Consider the following 14,543-nt stretch of genomic DNA (forward strand, 5'->3'; position numbering starts at 1 on the left):
AATACACAGGAAAGTTTTGAGATATGGGATGGGTTTTTAAAGGAGAGTATAGTCCAGGGGTAGGCAACCTTGGCTCTTTTATGATTTGTGGACTTCAACTCCCAGAATTCCTGAGCCAGCCATGCTGGCTCAGGAATTCTGGGAGTTGAAGTCCACGAGTCATAAAAGAGCCAAATTTGCCCACCCCTGGTATAGTCTTATAATCACTGACTAGGAATTCCTGTGAATTAGGGAGATCATCTTCACTGAGAAGAATAGAAAAAGAAAACAAATAAATGCCTAGGTTACAAAGGTTCTGCAAGAGAAGTTAAAACAGGCAAGATGGTACTTATAGCATCATGATCAAACCCTGCCCAAAGAGGGGGGGCAGGGTTTGATCATGATGCTATAAGTACCATCTTGCCTTTTTAAATTTCTCCTGCAGAATCTTTGTAACCTAGGCTCAAGGTTGACGCAGCCTTCCATCCTTCCGAGGTAGGTAAAATGAGGACCCAGATTGTTGGGGGCAATTAAGCTGACTTTGTAATAATGCCGCTTGGGGTGTGTGTGTGAAAGCCCAGCAGGCATATACATAAAATGAAGGCTACTGCTAAGCTTGTAAGCCACCCTGAGTCTTCGGAGAAGGGCGGGATATAAATGGAATTAAAATAAAAATAAAAAAATTTATTGGCAACACATACTGTCACTGAAAAACATGGATCTCTTCAAGATTGGTCTATGGTTTAGAAGAGGCTGCTTGTCCAGTAAAGATCAACTTTTTTTTTTAACACTGGAGTTCCCTTTTCTTTTTCTTCCCCTTGCCACAACTCCATTGAATTTGGTCCCTGCTTTTCTCTTTCCAGTGAAATAATTCATTCTCCTCGCCACCTCTCCAACCTGATTTTTCCCTTTTTTTCTGTCTATTGGGAAAAAGGAGAAGGATATGTGTGCATATGTACTTACGTGTTTCTTTGTGTTCAGTGTTATGGGTATAGTAAAGAGTGGTTGGGATATGCAGATCAGAGATCAACCTTTTTTTACATAGAGTATTTTATGTTATATGCAATTAGTTCTAATCGGAAATTATTATTTATATTATGGGGATGGCCCTCTTTTTTACATTTTAGCTTCCAGCAAACACACACACAAATACAATACATATAGAGTTTCAGTCCATTGTAAGAGCAATTTTTGGAATGGAAGTTGTCCTATTCCTAGTTACATGTATAATGTCCTCTCTTCTTCTTCAGAACAGCAAATACATTTGCCAACCTTAATGCTTCTCCATCAACGGTTCTGAAGGGTGAACCCTGGTGAGATCGCCTTTCAAGATTGTATTTTTCTTTGCACAGGGGTTATACTCAATTCTACACTGCATGTTTTGTTGAGTTTTCCATTATAACATAGAAGAAATAATATTCCTTCTCCTTGTTAACCAGGTTGCTGTTTTGTTAGTTGCAAAATTTTGTTCAATAATGACAACTATAAGGAAAGTCTGGGTATAAATAAAATTTGATAGATCACTTTCATGTTCAAAAACTATTAGCCATAATTTTAATATTATGCTTTATTCATAGATTGTGTTGCATTGTATATCGTACTTTGGTCTATGTCTGTGCATAAATACATTTATAAGACACAGACACACACACTCACACAGACACAGACACACAGGCACACATTAGGGTACAGTTAATATCCAGATTTCAGCTGGAGTTAAGAAATGGGAAGATGGACATTGCCCATGATTTTTATTCCTTTTTCTTTCTCGTATCTTACAATAAGCTTACAAAATTATAAATAGCTTGATTTAGAATACATTTTTTCATAAAGATCAAATTACATAATTTTGGATACAATCAGATTTGGAAAATTAAATACATACCTTGAGCAGATTTTAAAAACACAATAAAATCCACCACTGGCAAACATTATCAATAAAGTGAAAATATCAAGCTTCAGAGGTTTATGAGGAATATTTTAATAAAATACTTTTATGGTATTCTTAGAAGCCAAGTAGAGAACAAAATGATGCAAAAGTAAAAATAACATTTCAATTATTCATGAAACAGACTTTCAATAATGCCTTATACATACATTAATCGATTCCAGGCAAGAATAAATAGCTAATATTAATATAGCATTTAAATATATACACACCTTAGAATGGATAGAACCATCATTTCCAAATTCCCAGTACTGACATATATTGTTTTTGTCTCTGAAAGAAAAATGCTTAAGTTAAGAAATCTCTAAACCACAAAGATAATCTATTTGTAGCACAATTCACATCATATGCCCTAAATTTGATTTATTTATAAAACAGATCAGACTTGCTTGTATTGTTCCAATTAGTGAACTATATTCTAAATGAGAAGGAAAGACATTATAAAGCTGCCTAGATGGTACTGAACAAATTAATTCTATTCATACAAATTTATTATGAAAATAGAAAGAAACTATTACTCCATCTTGAATTCCCTGGAGGAAATATGAGATGTAAATGAAATAAAAGCATATAAATGATCCATGACTGAACTGTAGACTATTCACTAAGATGCCGACTTGCCTACCAGGCATATTTCAGATTCATTGTCAAGATTGTCAGTCCTTATTCTGTTCTGTGCAGAAAGGAAACAAATCTATAACAAACTGTTTTCCAATGATTTCAGGTCGAACTTTCAAAGACGATTAAAATATTTCTAGAAACTAACATCTAATAAGGGTATATAATTTAGAGGCTATTTAAATACAATTTAGATCACATACTGTATATTCTCCATTAAATTATAACATCTGTAAGCAGATCATCTGATAACATTCCATTTCATCTCAATAATTGTATCTTTAGAATATATTGTATCAGTACCTTTTCTGCAGGGTTAATTTATAGCCCTCAAGAGGTGTGCCATCCTGCATCATAGCTCTGATTGGATGACCAACAGACAGACTGCCTTGTGCCATAGCTCGACTTACAATCTTCCCAGCCTTTCAATGAATGGGGGAAAGGGGGTATGAATAAGTGAAAAGAACCAGAAAATTCAACAATGTGTTACAAATAGAGAGGTCATTATGCCTGGATAACTCGGGATATTAACAGTTGGAAAAACTGAAACACTATCCGCAACTTAGCAGTCAATGAGCCTTGCTCAGAATCAGTGATCTTCTGTACAACAAGGGTGGCATTTTACAGTTCAGTGCAAAATAGAAGAGACCCTTGATATCTTCATTTGTCTTTTTCCTCTGCATATTTCACAGTGCAGTGATTTAGGGTCCATAACGTGTCACTTGCCATACTTATAACTACTGAGTTTACTTGAAATATGTATGCACGGGGAAAAAGTTCAGTGAACTGCAAAGACTGCAACACATTTATAGTCACTGAGTCAATTTAAAGTTTTATCTCAAATCTAAAAGAATGTTGGTTAAACATCTATAACCACATCTATTTAAATAAATAACAGCAGTAGTTCTGCAATAAGATAACTGTTGTAAGGGCAATCACTTAATTGTTTTTTCCCCTTTAGGAACTGAAGCTCCAATCCTAAATCTAGATTTGCCAGCAAGTTCCACCAATATCACTAGGATTTGCCCCGAGGTAAAAATAATTAATTTAGTATTCAGTACCAGCTATAATATTTGTTATAACAAAGGGGTATTTGCTACTAAAATTATATAGGAAGATTATCTGGATTCTTCTCACAGTTTATTCCTAGTGTTGCCCTTCATACAGAAAAGCAGTCATTTGTGTCTCATCTTCTGCTGTTAATAGCTTAATTTTCTATTATGATGTACATTCTCTGGTTGAAGATGCACAGGATTATGCCTAAGGAACTTTTCCTTGAAGTATTTTGCAATGATGTAGGACAGGGGTGTCAAACTGCCAGCCCAAGGGCCGACTGCATCATGCAGAGGCTGCGCCCACCCCAGTTCCAGCAATGCAAAAAAAAAAGTCACGATACATCGTGCCACGTCACGTGATGCGGCGAGTTTGACACCTGTGATGTAGGATAATGCTGGCATTCCATGTCATCATTTTACCCAGCAATTACTCATCTTTACTATTACATAAACCTGGTGTAACCTGTAAGGAAGCATTTTTGTATCACTAAAATTAAGATTTCTGTTAAAATTCTGCCTATACTGGTAGGTGAGTGGAGCCAATTCACAATCAGTGACAGCTACATGCTTATGCAAGATATTGCCAAGACAAGATTACCTTGGACTTTGGTGATCTGAGTTCCATCAAAATTTACTGTCTTTTTACTGTCTATTGTTTTCAACAAATCAAGGAATTATCATAAATCAATTGATGTCAAGTTTAATTTAATTTAATTTAATTTAATAATATTTCTATACCGCCCTTCTCCCTGAGGACTCAGGGCGGTTCACAGGGCAAGAATAAAATACAAAGTTACAAATATTAAAAGAAAATTAAATAATTGCCCGATTTTAAAACAATTGATATATTACAATTATAAAACCCCAAAGATAATATTAAGAATACAAGAATAAAAAATAAAAAGAATAAAAAAAGTGTTAACAATTACTTCTATAAATCACCATATAGCTTTAATACTTTTAATTCTATATAAAGTAATAATTTATATAGAATTCTTTATAAAATTTACATGCACACCAATGAAAAAAACAGTGATTGTTTCACATTTTAAAATCTGATTTTAGCTGATTTTTCCACTTTTTTGTAGTGGGATATATTTGAATAGCTACTCTATAAAAGGTGAATGAAATATAGAATTGTTGAAACAATTCAAAAAAACATTATAGATTTTGGTGCAAGCCACATTGATATCGTTAGACAAATAGTACAGAACCAGTGGTGGGATTCAGCCAGTTCGCACCACTTCGGCAGAACTTGTAGCTAATTTTTTGTTGCCCAGGCCCAGAACAGACTTCCGGAAGCGGCATCCACACAGAGAACCGGTTGTTCACATATTTGAATCCCACCAATGTACAGAGCATAATCTATATTATTTGCACAGTGACATCCCGATGCATTAGATGTCAATTGTCTTCCACAGAGACTCATGTATAACAAACATTTGAATTAGGAACACATTATTAAATGTTTTTCAGGAGTACCTTTGTGATGAGCCATACATTTGAAAGAGGCCAATGTTCTGTGTCTATTGCATTTTGACAGTGATTTCTTCTGGCACTGCCTTTCCTTATATTTTCTATGGTAACTGACGTGAGGAGAACCATCTGGGGATCAGTCTGCATGCCATAAGAGAATTTAATGTTAAATTTTTTACTTGATAGCAGTGAAGGTAACAATAGATCAGACTCAACCTATTTATTAATTACAATGTGGTATTATCCCACAACAATCTAAATAAAGTATTTTTATACTGTATGTATGATTTTAAAAAATGCTGTCACATTGTTAATTTTTAGCAGTTTAAATTCTACATACTTCTGTCAAATAATTCACAGGGTGTTTTTTATATTTGGCTGCTCAAAGGCAAATTCCCCTACAATTTTGTTCCTAGATTAAAGTCTAAAAATGTGCATAGAATTAAGTCTACCCACTTAAATATGACTGGAAAATCAGGTGACGTTACAATAGTAAAATCGCTGAGCTACATTACAGGTTTATACTGGGGTAATGGAGAGGCTATTCAAAGATCTTCTGACTGCTTTGAAAGTCATGTATGAAAGCTAAATTTTATTTTCAGAGCTAGCAATCATTTCACAGAGGCATATTCAAGGTATCAAGCACACTATGGGGAAAGAATGCTCAATTTGATATTACCTGTTAGCCAGCTGCAATAATATTGAGACAAGAAACCCCACAGTTCTTATACAATGGGAACTAATCCCCAACAAAAGGATGAAGGGCTTAAAGCAACACATGTATTTGCCCTCTCCATTTTATGTTGCTATCAGTGGCAACACAACTGTGTGGAAGATTGTTATAGTTGGAATTAGTGAGGGATAGTATTATGATGTACATAACTCCTGCTGAAAGTCCCTGTGTCCTCTTAGTCACACCACTGGCTTTAATCTTATCATGTTTGATTTTGTGGTGCACTGGGGAGGAAATCTTGTTCCTTTGTATTTATTTGAGGTTGCTATCCAGCACTAATACCATGCTGTGTTTCAAGAGATACAATGCTGGATATTACCTGGGGAAAAAACTGCATAAGAAAGCAACATCATATCCTTCTAACCCAGCTTCAGATGATATTATGGTTCCCAGGAGTGTGGAGCAAGGAGGTAACAGATAGTATACTGTAAATAATTATATCAACTATCACTTCTTTGGATGCATAAGTCCTTCCATCTTGTGTTTAAATGTATTTGATCATATTGCACAGTAGAGGAAAGTGTTATGTCATAAGTGAAATGGTCCATCTGATTTAGTAACCAGTAATTAACATCCTTTGATTAATCCATTAAATGTTTATGTAGCCATACCTGGCAATAGGTGTTTATATCTGGAACGTTTACTCACATATATTTGGATTAGAAAAAGAAAATAGAAAAAAAAACAATTCACTTACAATAATAATACTTCCTACATTGTGTAAAATCTCAACTGCTATTTGAAAAAAAAATATTCAGGATGAGATTTCCAAGATGTTTATATGACAAACAAATGGAATTGATTCTGAATTTCTCAGATTCCACAGAAATATAGCTAAAATGTGATATCAAATATCTGAAGTAGTTGTACTATCTCATTTCAATAATTAATTTACCCTGTAGGAATTTGTCTGAGCCACAGCTTTGAAAAAATACAGTCTAATCCTATGCCAGAATAGATAATTTAGTGATTACAGGCACCAAGATGCCCATCAGCCCTCCCTTAAAGCCACTGTGTAAAGCTGTATTTATTTAATCCATATTCTATTTTTTTTAAAAAAGAACTGAATTAGTTGACATACTATAAAACAATCCTCATTTATAAAAGTGTCTCTGAACCCCACTTAATACTTCATATAAAAGGAAATGAAACATTAATATTAAAGAAATCCACAAATATAAACTCTGTGCTATAAAACAAAGATTTCTCATATTATGTACACTGATTTATCAGTTTATGATTTAAAATGTAGGCCAATCACTCTTAGCCCAACTCATCTCCCAGGGTTGTGGTTGTGAAAAGAGGAGGAAGGAGTGCTGGATATGTTCAGTGCCTTGAGTCATTTATAAAAATAATATAGGTGGGATAAATAAATGTAAATAAAAATTAAAACTTCATAAGTAACTGTATAGAAAAAATGTCAATCACCTGTAAGGATATTGAACTATACTTATCAAAACAAGATGCCTGTACTATAATCTATCTCAGGTCACTGATACATTGTTAGGTTTTCTCAACAGTGATAAAGAAGCAACAGGCTATAATTGCCTGGGTTGCCTCTATCCTCAGATTTATGAACATGGATTATGTATCGTACATTTTACACTGTTGGAAAGGGTTTGACTGTCAATAAAGAATGAAAAGGACCAGTCAGGTGGTGAGCATTACTATTAGGCCCGATGACAATAGTAATGTGTAAGTATCCAGAAGATGAGACTTTTGCCTCTTTAACGTATAATCCTTTTAGTGTTGTGTACATCCCAGTGAGCTTTAACTTTCAAAAGTAGTAAAGAAAACCATCAACAATTAATTTTTATAAAGTTGTCCTTGAATTATGAAATTAGTTCTCAGCAAAATGTTTAGACATAAATGTGCTGATGTCACAACTACTGTGCATATTTTCATTTTTAAGGTTAAGTATAGTAAGAAAAAATCATCTTGTTGCTTTTTTCAGTTTTCTCTTCATCAAAAAGAGGATTAAGTAGTAATCAATTCTTTCGGTTCACTACAATTAGGAGTGCAACTATTCTAAATTTTAAAGCACATGATCAATTCATAGTGATAATAAACAGCAATGATTATATGAAAAAGACATAAATTTTCCTCATTTCTCCTTTAACTGCATTCCTCTGAACCAAATCTATTCTAAATACTTTTGGTTCATCGAGAATAGTGGGAATGTGAATTGGAGAAAATCCTAAACTCCATTATACTATTTCAAATGAAGTCACTGTGTTTCTTAAGTCATTAGTTTAATTAGTTCTTTGTCCACTCAAGTCCCTTTTTTCTGCTGGAAAATTTTCCCTAAAAGAGTAGGTGAAGGAAATGTCTTATCAGTCTACCAGCAGTAAATTAAAGATTGGCTAAAAGGGAGATGGGCCAGGTACATTACTAGATGCACTGGAGTATTATTTATTTATCATATTTACTTCCTGCTGCAATCCTGCAGGAGTCAGTAGTTTTAGACATATATATATATATATATATATATATATATATATATATATATATATATATATATATATATATATATATATATATATATATATATATATGTAGGTCTAGAGTCTCGGGTTTCTTCCCGCGTTCCTTTCATCTTCAGAAAGTTGTGGCGACGTTTCGACGAAATCCCATCCGTCATCATCAGGCCGGAGTATTCCTCCTGCTGCTTTCAGGAGCAATGCGTGGTCTGTCTGTTCCTTTCCTTCCAACTGCCGGTGGGGCTGTGTTCCGACTGGGTGGAGGCGTGGCTCCTTTCTGATTGGGTGGGGGTGTCCTCCGACTGGGTGGAGGCGTGGTTGTCTTCTGATTGAGTGGAGGTGTGGCTGTCTTCTGATTGGGTGGATGTGTGGTTGTCTTCCGATTGGTTGGAGGCGTGGCTGTCTTCTGATTGGGTGGGGTGTGTTCTGAATGGGTGGGGTTTTTTGTTGTGTCGTAATATCCTGAGTGTTGTGATTTGGTGTCCTGAGGAGTGGGCTGTGTAGTGGCCTCCAGAGCTTTGGCTTGGCTCCGAGTTCGAGGACCCGCCATGCATCTCTGGTATGGGTCAGTCAGGTTCGTGTGTGCGTTCTTCTGCTTGGGTGATAGCACTTTTGCTTGACTTGTTCTGTCTTCTGTGTGGGAGAGTTTTTGTTCTGGGTGTGGATGAGTCTTGCTGGGGCTGGTGGCATTTGGGGTTGTTTGTTGGTTTTTTAAATCCTTGTTTGCTGAAATTCGTTTGTCTATCAATGCTGGTTTCCAAATGGCATGTAGGCGGGAGGTGTCGTCTCGCTTGTTCATACTGTCTGGGTGTTTTTCTATTTCAATGGCTTGAGAGAACATCTCAATAGCAGAATAATCAGAGAAGCCATTGAAATGGAAAAACCCGTGAGAATCTACGAAAACATATATATATATATATATATATATATATATATATATATATATATATATATATATATATATATATATATATATATATATATATATATATATATATATATATATATATGTATGTATATATATATATATATATATGTATATATATATATATATATGTATATATATATATATGTATGTGTATGTATATGTATATATATATGTATGTATATGTATGTATATGTATGTATATGTATACATGTATACATGTATACACGTATACATGTACATATATACATATACATATATATAAAGGTAAAGGTAAAGGTTCCCCCGCACATGTGTGCTAGTCGTTTCCGACTCTAGGGGCCGGTGCTCATCTCCGTTTCAAAGCCGAAGAGCCAGCGCTTGTCCGAGGACGTCTCCGTGGTCATGTGGCCGGCATGACTAGACGCCAAAGGCGCACGGAACGCTGTTACCTTCCCACCGTAGTGGTCCCTATTTTTCTACTTGCATTTTTACGTGCTTTCAAACTGCTAGGTTGGCAGAAGCTGGGATGAGTAACAGGTGCTCACTCTGTTACGCGGCACTCGGGATTCGACCCGCCAAACTGCCGACCTTCTGATCGACAAGCTCAGCATCCTAACCTTACATATATATACATATACATATACATATACATATACATATACATATACATATACACCTAAAACATACTAGAGCTACAGAATCCTTCCATTAAGATTCAAACACCTTTTGGAAGAGCTGTTTTCCACTGCTTCCAGAAGGCAGTTAGAGATGGTGGCCAGCTTAACTTCGTGTAGAAAAGCATTCCAAAAAAATAGCACTGCTACTTACTCTCTGATACAAAACTTAATAATCTCTAGGACACTTACGTACCAAACATGTTCCCTGCATCATATAATATCCAGAGATGATGGTAAAATAAGTTATAAGCTCAATGATAAATAGCTGACCTCTTTAACAAACCTAATTCTTCATCAAGAGCTCAGAATCATGGACAGTTATGGTCAAGATTTAAAATAATAATGGACAAACACTGAAGAGACTGGAGGCAACAATTCAATGAAGAGCTGTAAGAGTCTATCAAGCAATGTAATATCACTGTAAGGGATTCATTGGTTTTAGCCAGGAGGAGATAAATACTAATATTAATCATAATGTTGTAATTTATTAAACTTCTACGTCACCCAACTCTCAATTAAACTTGTACGTCACCCAACTCTCAATTAAACTTGTACATCACCCAACTCTGGTTGGCTCACAACAATCAAATTAAGAAATTACAATAATATCAAAAGGTGAGATTAGGAATATAAAGGTTCTAGCCAGAAAATATCTCCCATTCCAACTTCAAAACCTTTTTCCATTCTCTTCTTAAAAAGACTGAGATCACCATCTGGGGAATCAATTTTGTGTAAGAAACAATGTCACTTAAGTTAATTTATCATGCCACCAAATTTAAGGGGTATCCCCTTGGGCATTTGAAACCCTTCATGTGGCCTATGGCTTGCTTACCCTTGTGTTAGGGTTTAGCGCCTAATATTTAATGGAACAAGGTTCAACCTATCCAACATTTTAAAATATCTCCATTTTTATCTTTAATTTATGTATTTATTTTTGTTTAGCTTTTTGACATCTGAATGAATGTATCCTTTCTGAAGTGCTGGGTTACAATTACTACAATTTCCATAACCTCTAGCCAGCATGGGACTGATAGATGCTGACTTATTTCTGTTGTTGTGAGGAAACTATTTACTCTGAATGTTGATGTTGCCTATCTTCATTGACAAGTTGCCGGTTCCAAGCTTTTCTGAATTCAAAACCTCATCCTCAAGATGGAGAAGCTAGCCCTAAACAGGTGTAACTGAAAACAGCTCTTGAAGACTTGCACATTTTAAATTTACAGGTGAAATACTCATTGTTATTATCATTTACACCACAATGTGAAATCCCAACTGCCATTTTTTTAGTTGCTGTTGGCCTTCAGATGCTTTGAGTTCTTCCCAAGAATGGCATATAATTATTATCATTATTTACCTTATTTTGGAAAAAAAGATTGTCTGGCTCCACAGTCTCCAGGATCTGATGTTCTGGAGCCTTAATGAATTGAAAGTTCTCTGGAAATCCATCACAAGCTTCCCAACTAAAAATAAGAAGCCAGAAGTAACTTTTTCTTTTATAGTTGCATTAATATATTATCTCAAATGTTTAATTAGTATGATTGTTGTAGTAGTAGAAGTCCAAATCTTTACACTATAGCTGTTGTTTTTTTTATCTCTTCCCTCCCAGGGAAGAGGAAAAACTTTGCTTCTTCAATTTCTCTTTATTTAAAAATAAAAACAATAAGGAACTAGCGGTGAATATTTTTAAAAAGAGGATAACAAAAATGGAAAAATTCAGCTGAGGCACAGAGGACTCAGGAAAACTTTGAATGTTTATTTATAAAACTTATGTGGCCACCTATCTCATGCAGTAATTCTAGATAGCACATAATCCATTAAAAATGTGGCTAAAAACAAACATACTCTTTTCCCCAGGCATGAGATCAAACAGCTCCCAGTTCAACCCCTCTCCTTGCCCACTGCTTCACAGCCCTCTGGGAGGCTAAAATGATAGGGATTCCTTGGGTCTCAGGTAGGAGGATATTTCAAAGGGCTGGAGCAGTCACTGAGACCCTATCAGGGATCACCAAGGTCCCATCAGGTGGCACCATTTAAAGGAGGGGACCTGGAGGATGCCCACCCTATTTAACCTAGTAGGATAGGGAGATACCCTTGGGAAGAGAGGCTCCTACAAATAACCTGGCCCTGTGCTGTGTAAAACTCAGATACTTTGGCCACCTAATGAGAAGGAAGGACTCACTGGAGAAGAGCCTAATGCTGGGAAAGGTCAAGGGCAAGAGAAGAAGGGGACGACAGAGAATGAGGTGGCTGGATGGAGTCACTGAAGCAGTAGGCATGAGCCTAAATGGACTCCAGAAGATGGTAGAGGACAGGAAGGCCTGGAGGAACGTTGTCCATGGGGTCGTGATGGGTCGGACATGACTTCTCAACTAACAACAACTGCTGTGTAAGGCCTTAAAGCTGATAATCAGAACCTTGAATTGCACCTGGAATTCAAAGTTCTCATTCAGAAGTGAAGTTACTTGGGCATACTACAAGGCACCCAAAACCATATGTGCTACTTCATTCTGATCCAGCTGCAGCTTCCATATAGTATTCAAGGGCAATCTCATGTAGAGTGCATTGCAGTAATCCAAACAGGAGGTGACTAAGGCATGGGTGCCTGTGAGCAATATTCCAGCTGTCAGAGCAATTGAAAAGGAATTAAGTGGAAAGTAGAAGCCTCACCTATGAGTATGCACCATAAGGATAGGCATTCTGCTATTAATACCTCCTATTAATAGTTTATGATTGCTAGGCAGAATAGTGTTCCCTCCTAGTATTCTAAATATACTCTAGATTTCATTTCTCATAAATGATGGGAAGAAACATACTTTTATATCTATAAACACTACTGTCTATCCCGATATTGTATCACTATTGACCAATAGTAACCTTAAGTGATATGTATCATTCTATTGTTTTCACAGCAATATACTTTTAATATGCATTACATATTATCACCCAATGATAAGTGCAGTTTTGGGGTGCTCTCTCCAACCATGTTCCTGCTATTATACAAGTTTTGTGTGTGTGTGTGTAACTATTCTTTAGAAGGCTACAATTAAAACTGTATGATTCTATGCAAGTCTAATCCCATGATTGATTCCTGATTTCTATATATCATGGTTGCTCTTGTCATTTGTCCCAAAGGTGCTTTTTGAAAAGGCTTTCTTGTTTTTCTTTGAAGACATTTCGCCTCTCGTCCAAGAAGCTTCTTTAGCTCTGACTGGATGGTGGGGAATGGAAGAATATATTCCTTGCAGGCAGCTGGCCTGACCTGGATGTCTGAGAATCTTGTCATTTGTCTTTCAGGTTACTTGAAGTGTCATTAGGTTCTTTCAGTTGTTTGCCATTCTTCATGTATCACATGTTGAAGGACACACATTAATAACAACAACAACAACAACAAAAGGATAAGGTGGCTCCCAGTGCATTTCATACTGAGTTCTTTGTCAAAGGCATTACAAATGTATACATTATATCTGTCTGTGTTTGTGTGTGTGTGTGTGTGTGTGTGTGTGTGCTGCAGTCTCTACCTAATCAGGGAAGAAACAGAAATAGAAACCAGCTTCTTCCATTCTGTGACTATCATTGCATTTCATTCTGCTAACATCAAAGGACTTGACTACCAAGTGAACAGTAAGGATTTCAGTTTTGAATTTATAAAACATAATTTATTACTCAATTTCACCACAAACACTGAAAGAGAAAATGTCCTCATATTTAATCTGTCTACATTCTAATGGAAACTGGGTTTCTTTGTGTTTTAGTTTTTCTTTGAATTCTCTGAAGATAATATTTTTTAAGGATCTATAGTAAACTGGTCATTTCCTTGTGATAGTTGCAACAACAATTATCCTTACAGTTAAATCTTTCATCCACAGTTTCCTTTCTCTGATTTTTAGTATATCAGTTCAGAACACTCAAATAAACAGAAATTGATGTACCTGTCGTATCTAGGCAGCAAATCTACACTGGGATCCAGAAGTGTTTTATAAATAACTGTGATGCCATTCTTTTTTGTTGCTGTCACTTTGTCAAAGGTCAAACTCAGAACAGGATTTAAGGGAGACCTGAAAATGGAAACATCATACAAAATGGCCATTTATGGAGAGGAAATCAAACAGTTGCAAAACCAGCAGTTATAGGTAGCTAAGGGTGTGAATGTCAGAACTGAAGCTAAGAATGAATTCAGAGCAAGGTATTCAAATCTATTCAACTTTTGATTTGATGGGAAGAACCAGCAATCTTGCAGATAGAACCTTGTTACTGTTCAGACACTTTTACCTTTGAAATTAATTTCATCACAGCAAGCTTGTCATCTTTATTAACCTATAGGCTATGGACAGCAAGGAAACTGAATTGTTCCTGAAATACCTGCTTCATCGTCAAGCAGAAATAGCTGATTGAAAATTAAAACAATAACCACCTTCCAGGTGGTCATCTGCAAAAGAACAAATCCAGTTGCCAATTAATAATGTTATGCTAAGGTTATGTTGACATTGATGATTCTTACACTGTAACTGATAAAGCTAAAATAGGAATATATCATGTGAATTATGCAGATGTTAGCAATTAGAGGTATCAAAGCAGATCCAACATAATTCCATCATACATGTTTCTTCAAATATGCTAAACAGCATGCTAATGTTTTAGAATATAAATACCACTTTGGGTAATCAAGAATT

General features: G+C 35.7%; 1 protein-coding gene across 1 annotated transcript in view; it reads right to left on the bottom strand.

The window, feature by feature from the left end:
• DCDC1 (doublecortin domain containing 1) overlaps positions 1-14,543 on the bottom strand; it is a gene marked incomplete at both ends in the record, with an annotated part of 278,965 nt that overhangs the window by 139,524 nt on the left and 124,898 nt on the right. Inside the window, 5 exons of the mRNA XM_081329080.1 lie at positions 2,140-2,200; positions 2,849-2,967; positions 5,083-5,217; positions 11,228-11,333; positions 13,803-13,928. Of these exons, the coding sequence (XP_081185206.1) occupies positions 2,140-2,200; positions 2,849-2,967; positions 5,083-5,217; positions 11,228-11,333; positions 13,803-13,928 (547 nt within the window). The remainder of the gene's footprint in view (positions 1-2,139; positions 2,201-2,848; positions 2,968-5,082; positions 5,218-11,227; positions 11,334-13,802; positions 13,929-14,543) is intronic.

This window comes from Vipera berus, assembly GCF_964194415.1.
Source record: "Vipera berus genome assembly, chromosome: 1".
Lineage (NCBI taxonomy): Eukaryota > Metazoa > Chordata > Lepidosauria > Squamata > Viperidae > Vipera > Vipera berus.